The following is a 17018-nucleotide window of genomic DNA, read 5'->3' as shown; positions in this document are numbered from 1 at the left end:
GTATCCAGGACTTGGGGCTATGGGCTATTCTAGGAGGGATGATGGGATGGAGGGAAGGAAGGAGAGTGCTGTCTTCTTTGAGTAGTATAGTCTAGGCTGGGATTCAAACAAAACGTAATACGCTGACATCCCACTGGACTTGACTTTTAAAGTAGTGATGAGGGGAAAATCGATAAGGTTACATATTATTTTTGACGATATATCGTATCGTGTTGTTTTGACAATATCGCAATATTATTTGTGCGCTAGTTGGCTGTACCTGCACCAAAACTCCAGTATTTTTCCTTTATAGTTTGTTCTCCATCTTCTTTTTAAATAGGGAGACAATTTGTTTTCAGCACTTTGATTTCCATTTTGTTTTTTGAATGGCTTCCCTCTGCAGCAGACATATGGTGAGAAATATGTTTGGAACATCTAAACGCAATACATATAGAATTGTGAGAATCGCAATAGATATCGTATCGGTACCTAAGTACTGTGATAATATCGTATTGTGAGGTCCCTAGCAATTCCCAGCCCTATTTTAAAGGTGATTTCCCTTACGTGTGTGTTCAATAAGAAAATGCCTAAAGAAAGGATTCCATCCTCTCTCTCTCAGTGTACGGCATCTGAACATCTATCTCACGTTATGTCAAGAACATTTTAGTATTTTATTAGGATCCCCAGTAGCTGTTGCTGAAGCAGCACAAAAATATTAAAATCCACACTATGAGGTCGAAAGAACATTCTGAAATGGTGAAAATTATCATAATGCTATTTTTGTGTAAGAGCTGTTGGTATAAAAAATGCCTGGAATTTCAGCCTGTTTAGGTGGGATGGACATGTTGGCCCACCATGCCATCACAATGTGATCTGATTATATTAGACCAATGACTGTTCGTCTGGGTAAGGGGTGGGCCCTCCTATCAACCAATCAGGGCTGTGTATGTAAATATCTTCAAATTTGTTTCCTAATGACCACATGATAAGACTGGTCATTTAAAAATTTGTAAGTCGCTCTGGATAAGAGCGTCTGCTAAATGACTTAAATGTAATGTAATGTAAAAGGCCAAAGGAGGCTCAGGGAAATAAATAGTTATTTTCATGAAACAAATACATACAAACACACACAGTGATTTATTACAATCACAAAGACTGCACGGGGGCTTTAATGATATGTTCCTAAAAAAACATTAATGGACCCAAAAGGAGTTGAATAAATGGGCATGGCAGAAATGTGTTTATCCAAAATGTGTTTATCCAGAAATGTGGATAAACAAACTATTTCTTTGAATAATGTACTAAAAGGGAGAGATGGCAGCCAGTGAATGGTTTCGGAAAGAGATATCATTTCAGTGGAGAGATTGAGCTTAACTGTGACATGATTCGTCCCTAATGACTCCTGGGACTGAAAATAGGGAGGGACTACATGAACTTGTCCAATATGTTGCAAAACAGTAAAAAAATAAAGATGTCTGATAGAGGTCTGATAGAGGTCTGATAGAGGTCTGATAAAGACCTGGGATAGATACAGTAGAGGCATCTCTCCAACAATACTCTGCTGTAAGCAGCACAGACAGACACTACTACATGAAACCTGACCCCCTGACATCACCATATCAGTCTAAAGAGGGACATTGTACTGTAATTGTTATTGTACCCACATAATCCAATAGAACATCTATTGTTATATGCCGCTTATACCACATACACTTGCCTCAGTGTTTCCCCTTGGAAACATTAGTGTGGGGGTGGGGGGTGGCAATGCTGCAGTTGTAGAGGCCCTCTTGGCCGCAGAGACAAAATGCTTCTGTTTTAAAGCAAATTTCCTGCAATTGTACACTTTTTGCCATGGGGCTGATAGAAAATGTGCAGTTTTAAACACATTTTACCATGGCTTATGCAGTGTTCTTATGCTATCTGAGTGACTCAAACATTATAACAAAATCAATGGGGGCCCAATGCCATGCAAATGTTTGAATTTTAGATTCTCCCTGACTGTCTAGTTGTTATTTTGGGGATTGTTAGATCTCAAAGATTCTCTTATTTAAAAATATATAGGTCCACTATCTTTTCTACATACTGTATATCTGCATTTAGTCTTTTAAGTTTACACTGAAAACTATTTACCATCCCAAAAATGATATATAAACAAATAATAATAATGATGATTATTATTTATGTAACTTTTTGCAGTGGCGACCACGATTTAGCATTGGCGGTGAGCCTCTGCTAAATGCATATAGGGGAAACACTGTCTCACAAAATCACTTGTCTCCCTCTCCTGTAAAGATGTGTTTCTCTAAGAAGGCATGTAGAAAGCTATCCCTGCGCTGCCAGTCTGCTTTCACTATAGCCCAGGCAGCAGCAGTCATCATCAGGAAAACATAAGCCCAGTGCTGGGAAGAAACCCTCTTCCATTGGCTTCCTCTCCCATCCAATCATACAGTGCATTCGGAAAGTATTCAGACACCTTCACTTTTTCCAAATGTTGTTACATTACAGCCTTATTCTAAAATGTATTAAATCGTTTTTTGCCTCATCAATCTACACACAATACCTCATAATGAAGAAGCAAAAATATTTTTCCCGAAATGTTTTGCAAATGTATAAAAAAAAGAAGTATTCAGACACTTCACTCAGGACTTTGTTGAAGCACTTTTGGCAGCGATTACAACCTTCAGTTTTCTTGGGTATGATGCTACAAGCTTGGCACACCTGTATTTGGGGAGTTTCTCCAATTTTTCTCTGCAGGTCCTCTCAAACTCTGTCAGATTGGATGGGAGTGTTGCTGCACAGCTATTTTCAGGTCTCTCCAGAGATGTTCGAATAGGTTCAAGTCTGAGCTCTGGCTGGGCCACTCAAGGACATTTAGAGACTTTCCCTGAAGCCACTCCTGCATTGTCTAGGCTGTGTGGTTAAGGTCGTTGTCCTGTTGGAATATTAACCTTCGCCCCAGTCTGAGGTCCTGAGCGCTCTGGAACAGATTTTCATCAAGGATCTCTCTGTAATTTGCTCCGTTCATCTTTCCCTCAATCCTGACTAGTCTCCCAGTCCCTGTCGCTGAAAAACATCCCCACAGTATGATTCTGACACCACCATGCTTCACCATAGGGATGGTGCCAGGTTTCCTCCAGACGTGGCGCTTAGCATTCAGGCCAAAGAGTTCAATCTTGGTTTCCTCAAACCAGAGAATCTTGTTTCTCATGGTCTGAGAGTCCTTTAGGTGACTTTTGGCAAACTCCAAGCGGGCGGGCATGTGCCTTATACTGAGGAGTGGCTTCCTTATGGCCACTCTACCATAAAGGCATGATTGGTGGAGTGCTGCAGAGATGGTTGACTTTCCAGAAGGTTCTCCCATTTCCCCAGAGGAACTCTGGACCTCTGTCAGAGTGACCATCGGGTTATTGGTCACCTCCCCCGATTGCTCAGTTTGGCAGTGAGGTCAGCTATAGGAAGAGTCTTGATGGTTCCAAACTTCTTCCATTTAAGAATGATGGAGGCCACTGTGTTCTTGGGGACCTTCAATGCCAGACATTTTTTGGTACCATTCCCCAGATCTTTGCTTCGACACAATCCTATCTCGGAGCTCTACTGACAATTTTTTCAACCTCATAGCTTGGTTTTTGCTCTGACATGCTCTGTCAATTTCAAACAACCTGTTTTTGTTTTGTCATGATAGGGTATTATGTGTAGATTGATGGGGAAAATTGTTTATTTAATCAATTTTAGAATAAGGCTCTAATGTAACAAAATGTGGAAAAAGTCAAGGCGTCTGAATACTCCGAATGCACTGTAGGTCAGTCCTGATATTCCACAGGATAATCTCTTCCATTCGCCCATTCTGCTTTACCCAGTACTGAAACATTGCATTAAACCTTCTGGTTTGTGCAGACCTTTCTCATGTGTAGTTTTTATACATGTGCATGTAATGTAGTCTCTGTTTAGGCTTTGTTTGGTTTCAGGAGACAAAAGTACTTCCAAGTTTGGATTGCTGCACTATTCTCAGTCTTCGGAGACAGAATCCTCTCCAGGCTGTGTGAGACATGTCAACCCACCACATCACAGAGAAGTGTTAAAGTCATCTGCATGCCCTCTGGAGGTTCCCATCATCCTCTTGTCTATTCTGAACCGCAGATAGCATGTTATCATTGGGACTTTCCATAGCAAATGAACACCTCAGGAACTTTAACAAGGCAATAGAAGCGATTCAGTTCTGTACAACCCGTTTAAACGCAGTTCAACAAACCAATGATTAGATTCAACTCTAATCAAGGCTCATGACTAGTTTTATCTGTTATTTAGATGTCAGATAAGTGTTTATGTTGATGAATATGTTCTACTGAATCAACATTCTACCAGTTGCATATGATAGGTAGTCACTGGATTTTTTCACACACCAGATGGGAACTGTGAGGGCTGTGGAAGAGAACTCAGCTCAGGCTGTATTGTAACATCCCACTGGGAACAGATGTCAATTCAACATCTATTCCACGTTGGTTCAACATAATTTCATATCAATTGTGTGGAAAAACGTTGATTCAACTAGTGTGTGCCCTTTGGGATGTCGACATAGGAAAATATTATTTGCAGTTGACACAGTTTTCAGGCAAAGACAAAAGAAAATGTCCACCAAGAGGTTGAATATTAAAAATCAAGTGTCCTAAAAATATAAGGTAGTTGATACCACCACGCTTCACTAGAATACCCTGCCAGTCATGTTTTTTGTGTTGTTTTTCTGGAAAATTGTATTGATTTTGTTTTAACAGTGACTCAATTGTCAGTTCCATGTAAAGTAATTGAATGATTACGTTTCCAATCATGTTTACATTGTCACGCCCTGACCATAGTAAGCTGACCATAGTAAGCTCTCTGTGTTGGTTGGGGCGTGATAGTGACTAGGGTGGGTCATCTAGGTGTTTGTATGTCTATGTTGGCCTGATATGGTTCCCAATCAGAGACAGCTGTTTATCGTTGACTCTGATTGGGGATCATATTTAGGTAGACATTTTCCCCATTGTTAGTTGTGGGATCTTGTCTACAGTAAGTTGCCTTTGTGCACTCCAGTAGCTTCACGTTTAGTTTGTGCTTTTGTTGTTTTGTTTAGTGAGTTTCTCTTTATTAAAATGATGTGGAACTCTATGCACGCTGCGCCTTGGTCTCATCATTACAACGATCGTGACATACATACTGTTGTCATTATTAACCATGTACAATAAGAAACCAAAAACGCCCAATGCAGACACTATTTTACATTATATCACATAGTACATGTATATAAAACAGTAACTGGTTGATACAGATGAGACAAACAGAAATTGTATAGGTGATGCACAGGTGTGTTCCTGCTCGGGGGTTTTTCACAGGTGTGTTCCTGCTAGGGGGTTTATCACAGGTGTTCCTGCTCGGGGGTTTATCACAGGTGTGTTCCTGCTAGGGGGTTTATCACAGGTGTGTTCCTGCTAGGGGGTTTATCACAGGTGATCCTGCTCGGGGGTTTATCACAGGTGTGTTCCTGCTAGGGGGTTTATCACAGGTGTGTTCCTGCTAGGGGGATTATCACAGGTGTGTTCCTGCTAGGGGGTTTCTCACAGGTGTGTTCCTGCTAGGGGGTTTATCACATGTGTGTTCCTGCTAGGGGGATTGTCACAGGTGTGTTCCTGCTAGGGGGTTTATCACAGGTGTGTTCCTGCTAGGGGGTTTATCACAGGTGTGTTCCTGCTAGGGGGATTATCACAGGTGTGTTCCTGCTAGGGGCATTATCACAGGTGTGTTCCTGCTAGGGGGATTATCACAGGTGTGTTCCTGCTAGGGGGTTTATCACAGGTGTGTTCCTGCTAGGGGGTTTATCACAGGTGTGTTCCTGCTAGGGCGATTATCACAGGTGTGTTCCTGCTAGGGGGATTATCACAGGTGTGTTCCTGCTAGGGGGTTTATCACAGGTGTGTTCCTGCTCGGGGGTTTATCACAGGTGTGTTCCTGCTAGGGGGTTTATCACAGGTGTGTTCCTGCTAGGGGGTTTATCACAGGTGTGTTCCTGCTAGGGGGTTTATCACAGGTGTGTTCCTGCTAGGGGGATTATCACAGGTGTGTTCCTGCTAGGGGGTTTATCACAGGTGTGTTCCTGCTAGGGGGTTTATCACAGGTGTGTTCCTGCTAGGGGGTTTATCACAGGTGTGTTCCTGCTAGGGGGTTTATCACATGTGTGTTCCTGCTAGGGGGATTATCACAGGTGTTTTCCTGCTAGGGGGATTATCACAGGTGTGTTCCTGCTAGGGGGATTATCACAGGTGTGTTCCTGCTAGGGGGATTATCACAGGTGTGTTCCTGCTAGGGGGTTTATCACAGGTGTGTTCCTGCTAGGGGGTTTATCACAGGTGTGTTCCTGCTAGGGGGATTATCACAGGTGTTTTCCTGCTAGGGGGATTATCACAGGTGTGTTCCTGCTAGGGGCATTATCACAGGTGTGTTCCTGCTAGGGGGATTATCACAGGTGTGTTCCTGCTAGGGGGATTATCACAGGTGTGTTCCTGCTAGGGGGTTTATCACAGGTGTGTTCCTGCTAGGGGGTTTATCACAGGTGTGTTCCTGCTAGGGGGTTTATCACAGGTGTGTTCCTTTACCTGTGGGTCTCCTGTGCTGGTGAAGTGGGCAAATGCCTGTGAAGCACAAGCATGCTGTGGGCGAGCCGCCCGTCTCCCCCGGACACCATCGCTGAGGAGGTGGGGCTATCGAGCACTGGCTCTTGAGGAAGCCTGTACGGGCATATCACATGGGAAAGGACTATTAAACCCACTGGATGAGGAATTCTCTTTAGAACACAGCAGAGCTCACATGCACAATGAAAACAGAAATCTCACAACAGCTGAAGAGTCCTTGGATATATACCTTTATCAAGTGGAAGGTAGTTCAATCATGCATAAGCCAATTATATTTACATACATTGTACATACATTTCAAGTAACATACTTTAGTCCATACATTGAGAATAAAACAAGAACAAAGACCAGTGGGTGTAGTAAAACAAAACAAATAGATGAAAAGGGTAACCTTTTTTTATAGGGATCTAGGGATTGGAAGCACTTCAAAGACGTTCTTGTCAGTGATAGGTGTGCTACTGAAATGGCCTCTAGACACAAGGAAAACACTCAGTGGTGTAAAGTACTGTAAAGTACATATTCTGGTCTGAGGCCTAATTAGAAAGATGCAACAATGAGCATACCCATAAAACATCTTTAAACAATTATCTTTAAAAAAATAAAAAAGTATCTTTGGCACAGTAAAGACGGAGTGCATACTGGTGATGCTGACAATGCAGCTCTTTGAATGTAATAGGTCATTCACCAGGTTTAAACCTCATGCTATACTATCTACACTTTTAGGGAAAAGGGTTCCCAAACGGTTCTTCGGCTGTCTCCATAGGATAACCCTTTTTGGTTCCAGGTTAAACCCTTTTTGGTTCCAGGTAGAACTATTTTGGGTTCCATGTGTAACGGATGTGAAATGGCTAGCTAGTTAGCGGGTACGCGCTACTAGCATTTCAATCAGTTACGTCACTTGCTCTGAGACTTAAGTAGGGTTTCCCCTTGCTCTGCAAGGGCCGCGGCTTTTGTGGAGCGATGGGTAACGACGCTTCGTGGGCGACTGTTGTTGACGTGTGCAGAGGGTCCCTGGTTCGCGCCCGTGTCGGGGCGAGGGGACGTACTAAAGTTATACTGTTACATTGATGCTGTTGACCCGGATCACTGGTTGCTGCGGAAAAGGAGGAGGTTGAAAGGGGGGTGAGTGTAACGGATGTGAAATGGCTAGCTAGTTAGCGGGTACGCGCTACTAGCATTTCAATCAGTTACGTCACTTGCTCTGAGACTTAAGTAGGGTTTCCCCTTGCTCTGCAAGGGCCGCGGCTTTTGTGGAGCGATGGGTAACGACGCTTCGTGGGCGACTGTTGTTGACGTGTGCAGAGGGTCCCTGGTTCGCGCCCGTGTCGGGGCGAGGGGACGTACTAAAGTTATACTGTTACACATGTAGAACCCTCTGGGGAAACGGTTTTACATGGAATCCAATAAAGTTCTTCCTGGAACCAAACGTGCTCTACTTGGAACCAAAAGGTGTTCTTCAAAGGGTTATTCTATGGGGACAGCCAACCATTTCAGTTCTAGATAGCACCTTTTTTTCTAAGAGTGTACTGCCAAATTCTCTTGAATGACATTGGAGGCACTATGTCCAAGCTGTGAAATCTGAGCTGATGCAGCATGAGAGAGAGTGGAAAAAATGGTGTGTGCGCACGTGCCTATACCCCATAGCATGTGATCCAGGCAGGGGAAGTTTTGACCCCAGGTTCAACTTCATGGTCAGGGTTTATTCCTCAACTCATTCTTCGAGTCAGCTCTGCTCTGAATAGCCCCGCCCTCTCTGCCTTTCTCAGGGCCCGACCCGTATACACAAGGCATCTCAGGGAAGGAGTGTTGATCTAGGATCAGGTTCCACCCTGTACATACTGTATAATCTTATTCATTATGATATAAAAAGCAAAACAGATCCTAGGTTTCGGCCATGCCTCACGTAACACACAAGTCTCTGAGACAATGTTCTCTCTAAAAAAAATGTTTTTTGCCAAACAATGTAATCAAATGAGTGAGATTTCATTTTTTTAAAGACACAAAGTTTCTTTGACATAGACTGAGACAAGGAATCATTTAATACACAGTGTCCAGACTTCCCTCTCTCCTGATCCTCTCATTAATGAATTTCATGGCCAAAACAATTCCCCTTCTACTGCCTTCTAGTACAATATTAGGGAGAAGCTGTTAGGTCATTTACAGTAATACAGCTCATTTACAGTTAATACATACTGTAGCAAAGCAGCTTATACCATTGGATAACAAATATGCCTCATGAGAGTATATCAAGTTGACTCTCTTTGGTAAATACGGAACAATAACAATAATTCTAAAACAGGAACACAAGCAATTGCACACACACACACACACACACACGCGACACACACACACACACACACACACACACACACACACACACACACACACACACACACACACACACACAGACACACAGTTGATTGTTGTACAGTGCGTATTCCCTGAGCCAGATTCCATCACAGGTTGAACCTCAGGTGCACCAGAAGAAATATTGAGCTCTGAGTTCATGATCGAATATCTTGACAAGGGATCTCAGAGCATACCCAATCACCACAGTAGTGCTTTCATCCTGAGGCCATTACAGAAGAACAGCCAGGTTAATATCTGTCGGCTGAGCCTGGCTGGTCCTCACTCACTTTTACCAGAGATGGAGAAAACCATCTAGTCTGTGCAGTCAGACACTGACAGAGGAATGCTCACTGCACTGATGTCAGACACACATCACCTCAACTAGCTGTTCAACTGGCTCTTGTTTATAGGTTGACAATAAACGAGCAAAATGCAGTGAGCAATGAGCAAAATAATCAGAATATTGCAATTCATATTCAGGAAGGTGAGTTCCAATGTGAGTCCCCAATACTGCCACCTGCAATCCACTTGCAATATCATGTTCATCACATATATTGTGCAGTTTACCGGTAAACTTCATGACAAAATACACCCATAATAAAACAGAACTCAGATATCTTATTCAAGCTCTTATTTTGAAATTACCAGCAAACCATCCATCGTCTGTAGTTTGCCTCTGAGTATACTGTAGGCTACAGTGCAATGAGGAGCATGCTGCTGGTGCTGGCATTGTTTTTGTAGACGGACTGGCCTGGGACTTGGGGTTGTCTGTGAAACATTGACCTAAAGCAATTAAGTTCCCCTTTAAACCTCAACAAAATAAAAGGGACAGCTGCAGACCTTCACAATGGACCAAACTTCACCTTAGACACAGACCTGCCATGCTGTAAAACATAATTGTTCTCTTTAAATGGTGGGGTCTTGACTGACTAAATACGCCCTTCAACCTGGAAGGGCGTATTTAGCAACGACCATGGACTTGGGAGGATATGGACTAGGTGTGTGGCTTCCTTGTGGAAATCTAGCTAGGGCTCTCGCAGCCTGTAAAAATGAAATAGCTATAACATGGAGTCCACCTAGGAATGGTCTTCCATGTAGGCAACACTGTGAAAGATAAGCTCTGTCCAGTCAACTGGGAAGAGGGTTCAAGAAAAACATCTGACACACACAAACAGCTGAATTAATAGACATAAAAGAGAATAGTGGTAATGAAACAATATTGTACTTGTAGAATAAGTTCTTATTTCTAGGGAAATAGTATAGCCTAGTGTATACTGTTTCTAAAATGATAGCAGAGGAGTGAACAACTCTCAACAGCAGCAACAACAACTTCTCACCAGAGCGTTCTGTCAAAAAGAAGTATCAGAATGCCAGTTAATAACCTTCCTAAATATTCTGAAATAAAAACAAGATATATATGTATATATCAAGCTAGAGATGTTTTTATTTTGTATTGTTGAGAATACATTATAACAGGGTACGTTTTTCTGAACGGATTATCTAAATAAAGTTAGCCTGAAAAAACGAAATGCTGAATGATCATTGTTGGCTTAAGCAATAATCAGTTTGCCAAATCTTCATATTCACACTCATATTCACGCGTTATTATTGCACGTCCTGGATTTAAATGTCTTCCTGCCGAGCATGTATTACTTAAACGTTTCAATGGGTCCTCTATGTTGTAATCATCATCAGCTGTTAATACCATAATGTATTACAAATTGGTTACAAAGTATCTCGCGTAAAAGTTTATCCTTGAACGATAATCGACTCGCCTATTAGGCTACTTTCTCTATGTCATGATGATGTCATGATGACTGATGTTTTCAAACATGCCACAACAACAGTGTTCGAGAAGTCTTTGCGATGGAAGGACCAGTGGCAATTACAAATTGTAATGTCACATTTTATATCGGATGAAACTTACCAAAAGAAAGGAATGGTTTGGTTTCCATGTTCTCATACCAGCGGATCTTCCCAACAGCAATACCGGCCTATCACAGATCAAGAAGCCAAACGTATGCTCTAGTGAAAGTGACAGTTCTAGCCTTGGTCGAAATCCAGCGATGTCACCGCCGACTTCGTGAAATCCGGACGTGAATTCAGATTCACAATACCTTCCGTTTACTGTGTTTTGTCCCACAACCATTGCTCGTGTGCTTACCACAACCTATGATGGGGACCCTCCAAGGGGGATTCCCAGTATGGCTTAAAGAATCAGCGACAGCCTATTGTGTAGACCTATTATTATGCCCCCATCCTTGAGCCCTAAATGCTGATTGGCAGAAAGCTGTTGTATATAAGACATTGTACCACTGGTATGACCAAAGGTTTATTTTTACTGCTGTAATTAGGCTGGTAACCAGTTTATAATAGCAATAAGGCACCTCGGGGGTTTGTGGTATATTGCCAATATACCACGGTAAAGGGCTATGTCCAGGTACTCTGCGTTGCGTGGTGCATAAGAACACCCATTAGCGGCGGTATATTGGCCATATACCACAACCCCTCTGCCTTATTGCTTAATCATAGTACAATAACTTTATTTTCCTCTACACACAATATTGAGTCGGCTATTACATTCACATAGACCTAGTATATATAACACATTTTACAATGATATTGAACTTTGAAAAAGGAAACAATTTTGCATTGTTGGTTTATATACCGTTGGCTAGTATATTATTTTAGAGATTATATGTTTTAAAAATGCTCAATGTTCAACAAACTTGGAGACAGCGTATACTTTCTTGGTGAAGTGTTTCCAGCGAATAGGAACGAGGAAAAGCATTTGGTAAAATAACAGGCTGAGGGCTGAGATAGTGAGATCTGAGCTTGACTGTTCAGACACCCTCCTCTCAGGGAAAAATGCCCCAGCAGAATGATGACTTGTCCTGTTGTGTTTAACTCTCTCCACAGAGACACCTAGCCAGCCAATCCATCAGCTGTTGGAGTCCGTGTTGAGTGGAGTGTGTTTTCGCAAAAAACAGATCAACTCCCTAACACCTACTCTGTGTCCAAAATGGCACCCTATTCCCCATATAGTGTGCTACTTTTAACCAGAGCCCTGGCAAAAAAAGACCAAATAAGTGTGCAATGCATTTCCTGTCACACATATCGGTATGTTCCAGATTAATATAATTACATTCATTATCTGATATGTTTGATCTCGTCTTAATGAATAGACCAAGAAATGTCATCCTGTTCCTTCTCACATTCTTAATATATACAAATACTACACATGTTGTACAAAAAGACTGCCATAAATCTCCACACTTCCTTCCCCTGTCTCCCACTTCAAGGAAAACCCTCCCAGTGCACACACATCATTAAATTATCTTTCCCCCCAGACCTGCACCTCTCCCTCCCTCCCTAGACCTACTCCCCTCCCACCCTAGACCTACTCCCCTCCCACCCTCGACCCTAGACCTGCTCCCTTCCCTCCCTCGATCCAAGACCTGCTCCACTCCCTCCCTTGCTCCTTCAGCCCTAGACCTGCTCCACTCCCTCCATCCATCACCCATAGACCTGCTCCACTCCCTCCCTCCCTCCCTCACTTTCTAGACCTGCTCCACTCCCTCCCTCACTTCCTAGAAACGCTCCCCTCCCTCCCTCAACCCTAGACCTGCTCCACTGTCATATTGGATCGCTTGGAGAAGGAACAAGTCATAATTGTTCATTGCTGTCATAGTAGACAGCTTGGAGAAGGAACAAGTCATAATTGTCCACTGCTGTCATAGTAGACAGCTTGGAGAAGGAACAAGTCATAATTGTTCCTTGCTTGATGCAACAATGTTACACCTGGCATACCTTTCTTTATACTGATACTTATTGTATTATTGACATCCTTCCAGCTGTCGTCTCGAGGATAATCCAGACGGTACACCCAGCATGAACTCCCAGGGAAGGCTGTAACTGGGGACATTGTATTGTTTACTTACAGATGTAGTAGCCTGAGAGACAACAAACACCCAGCGGTTATGCAGTAACATGAGCAATGGCTGATACATCCCAAAAACTACATCTGCTCGTTAATGCTTAGGGACATACACACACACACGCGTGCACACACACAAATAGCCTACGCACACACACACACACACACATACACACATACACAGACATGTTTTTGTTATGTGTCAGGACTTATTGGGTAGTAACAATGTATTCCCATTCAAAATCCTATTTTCCCAAACCCCTAACCCTAACCTTTACCCTAACCCTAACCCCAAACACTAAATCTATCCCATAATTAAACCTAAAATAGCATTTTTAAATGTCGTGACTTTTTAAATACTTTTTCTTGTTTCATATCTTGTCAGGACATTTTTGTCGACAAGACAGGAAAACAAGTCCAGACACACATACACACACAATAACTATAGCCATCAGATAGTCGTCATCTGACTCAAATAGAGTTGTTCAAGCCAAGACATTCTCAAGATGTCAAACGTCAAGGTTAACAGAAGGACACCATAATGAACTCTGATCTGTTTCGCGTGTCTTTGTGATTGTCTCCACCCCCCTCCATGTGTCGCCCATCTTCCCCATTATCCCCTGTGTACTTATACCTGTGTTCTCTGTTAGTCTGTTGCCAGTTCGTCTTGTTTGTCAAGCTGAACCAGCGTTTATCCTTTCAGCTCCTGTTTTTTCCCAGCTTCTCTTTTTCTCGCACTCCTGGTTTTGACCCTCGCCTGTCCCGTCTCTGTACCCACCTGCCTGACCACTCTGCCTGCCCCTGACCCTGAGCCTGCCCGCCGACCTGTACCCTTGCCCCTTCTCTGGATTATTGACCCCTGCCTGCCTTGACCTGTCTCTTGCCTGCCCCTTGGACTATTAAACCATTGTTTATTCAACATGTCTGCATCTGTGTCTTACCTTGATTCCTGATAGTACTTAGCAAACTCACAAATATGTCACACTCTATACAAGACTATGTAGATATACAAATATACTACAAATACAGTACACCAGCAAACCATTCACAAGGAAAACACTAGCACAACAGTCTAAACTGAATGAAATGATTACTGATTTCCATATTTCCAAGTCATACTACTCACCCCTTAGAGCTCAGAACACCTGCTGTATTGCCTCTACCACAAAGTGAATAGGGAGACACCAGAAGTAAGGATTGGTAACATCTTGAGCTTACTTTGTTATGGTCTCATCGCACATCTCCCTGCTGTCATGACTGTGTGTGTCCATCTCAGGCTACAGCGAGGCACCTCCGGAACATCACTGGCAGGCTAACTCCATGGTGTTTTTTTGTTGTTGGGTCACAGTCAAGTCAACTCTAAAGCAGGCACCCCACTGACATGAGGCCTGGAGTTGGCCTTTAGTGACCTGGCAGGGTGCTGTAAGCTCACCAGTGATGGAGACACAGAGCTAAAAGGGAAAGGCCATGAGTAGTACTGTTCTGTTGTAGATGGCACTGTGAGACATTAGGAATTCAGGCATAATGGGTATCATTCTCCATAAAAATGAAGTAACTCTGCAAAATGTCTCGCTGCATCCAGGGTGTTCTAAGAAAAAAATAACATACAGTTCCTTCGGAAAGTACTCAGACCCCTTGATTTTGTTACATTACAGCCTTATTTAAAAATGTATTAAATATATTTTTTTTCTCAGCAATCTACACACAATACCCCATAATGACTAAGTGAAAAAAGGGTTTTAGAATATTTGTATTAAAAATTAAAAACAAACTTATTTACAGAAGTATTCAGAACCTTTGCTTTGAGACTTTGCTTTGAGAAATTGAGCTCAGGTGCATCCTGTTTCCATTGATCATCCTTGAGGTGTTTCTACAAATTAGAGTCCACCTGTAGTAAATTCAATTGATTGGACATGATTTGGAAAGGCACACACCTGTCTATATAAGGTCCCACAGTTGACAGTGCATGTCAAAGCCCTGTAGAGCCCTGAGTCAGGATTGTGTCAAGGCACAGATCTGGGGAAGGGTACCAAAACAATTCTGCAGCATTGGGGCCAACACAGTGGCCTCCATCATTCATAAACTGAAGAAGTTTGGAACCACCAAGACTCTTCCTAGAGCTGGCCGCCCGGCCAAACTGAGCAATCAGGGGAGAAAGGCTTTGGTCATGGAGGTGACCAAGAACCCGATAGCTCCAGAGTTCCTCTGTGGCGATGGGAGAACCTTTCAGAAGGACAACCATCTATGCAGAACTCCACCAATTAGGCCTTTATGGTAGCTTGGCCAGATGGAAGCCACTCCTCAGTAAAATACACATGACAACACACTTGGAGTTTGCCAAAAGGCCCCTAAAGGATCTCAGACCATGATAAACAAGATTCTCTGGCCTGATGAAACCAAGATTGAACTCTTTGGATGTTTTTCAGCAGCAGGGACTGGGAGACTAGTCAGGCTTGAGGGAAAGATGAACGGAGCAAAGTACAAAGAGAGCCTTGATGGAAATCTGCTCCAGAGCTCTCAGACTGGGGCCAAGTTTCACCTTCCAACAGGATAATGACCCTGAGCACATAGCCAAGACAACACAGCAGTGGCTTCGGGACAAGTCTCTGAATGTCTGGCCCAGCCAGAGCACAGACTTGAACCCGATCGAACATCTCTGGAGAGACCTGAAAATAGCTGTGCAGTGACGCTCCCCATCCAACCTGACAGAGGATCTGCAGAGAACAACTCAGGTGTACAGGTATGCCAAGCTTGTAGCATCATACCCAAGAAGACTTGAGGCTGTAAACGCTGACAAAGATACTTAAACAAAGTACAAAGTATGTAAACGTGATATTTCAGTTGTTTTTAAAAAAATAAATTAGCAAAAAGTTCTAAACCTGTGCTTGCTTTGTCATTATGGGGTATTGTTTGTAAATTGATCAGGGTAAAAAACGATTTAATCCATTTTAGAATAAGGCTGTAATGTAACAAAATGTGGAAAAAGTCAAGGGGTCTGAATAATTTCCGAAAGCACTGGAGATAACAAGGTCTTGGCCAGGTCACTGTCTGACCTAACTTAGACCTTCTGGTCCAAAACATTTGGTTTGTGATTTTAGGTTGAACTTGGGTTTTCGTTTTTGGTTAAGACATTAGTTATGTCCAGCAGGATTTTAGAAACAAGATTAATCTAATTTTCTACAGTGGGATGTAAAGTAGAGAAGAAACATTTTAAACAGCTTCCCCTCACTGTGTTAATGAAATACACATACACTACTGTTATTTGGACAGTGAAGCTAAAACTTTTAATTTGGCTCGATACTCCAGCAATTTGGATTTGAGATCAAATATTTTATGAGGTGAGAGAACAGAATTCCACCTTTTATTTGAGGGTATTTTCATGCAAATCAGTTTTACCATTTAGAAATGAATGCATTTCATGTATCTAGTTCCCCTGTTTGAAGGTATCATAAGTATTTGGATGAATTCATTTAACTTTTAGTTTAGTATTTGAACCCATATTCGTTGCACCGAATGACTACATCAAGCTTGTGACTCTACACACTTGTTGGATGCATTTGCAATTTGATTGTGTTTCAGATTATAATGTGCCCAATAGAAATGAATGCTAAATAATGTATCTTTGGAGTCACTTTTATTGTAAATGGGGAATATAATGTTTCTGTACACTTCTACATTAATGTGGATGCTACTATGATTACGGATAATCATGAATGAATTGTAAATAATGATAAGGGACAAAGGTACAGATACACAAAGATCATGGCCCCAAAGCATGCTAACCTCTCACCATTAACAAGGAGGTGAGTGTTTATTTTATTTTTTACTTTACATAGCAGGGGGAAATGTTAAAGGGAAAGTTCAGGATGTTACAGCTTGATAGATGGTTCCTCACCCTGAAAGTAATCTATGGGCCAGAAGAAACAGTAATACATGGTTTGGTTTTCTCTAAACAGACACTACAAACTTCAGTTAACTTTACCCACCGGCTACCAATCAATGGGTGCATGTTCAGTTGCTACACTTCAAATGTAGTCCTACTGTACAGTCTAGTCTTGAAGTGGTTACTTCAGATATTCCCATTCTATTCCACC

General features: G+C 42.4%; 1 protein-coding gene across 1 annotated transcript in view; it reads right to left on the bottom strand.

Moving 5' to 3' along the window:
• The window catches only part of LOC139577154 (retinoic acid receptor RXR-alpha-B-like), a 35469-nt gene extending 24309 nt beyond the window's left edge, over positions 1–11160 (bottom strand). The window contains exons 1-2 of the mRNA XM_071404027.1: positions 10915–11160; positions 6603–6734 (exon numbers count right to left, since the gene is read on the bottom strand). Coding sequence (XP_071260128.1) covers positions 6603–6734; positions 10915–10942 — 160 coding nt within the window. The 5' untranslated portion in view covers positions 10943–11160. The remainder of the gene's footprint in view (positions 1–6602; positions 6735–10914) is intronic.
• Positions 11161–17018: the final 5858 nt, after the last annotated feature.

Source organism: Salvelinus alpinus, chromosome 5, assembly GCF_045679555.1.
Source record: "Salvelinus alpinus chromosome 5, SLU_Salpinus.1, whole genome shotgun sequence".
NCBI lineage: Eukaryota > Metazoa > Chordata > Actinopteri > Salmoniformes > Salmonidae > Salvelinus > Salvelinus alpinus.
This window is presented reverse-complemented; position numbering and strand designations above follow the sequence as displayed.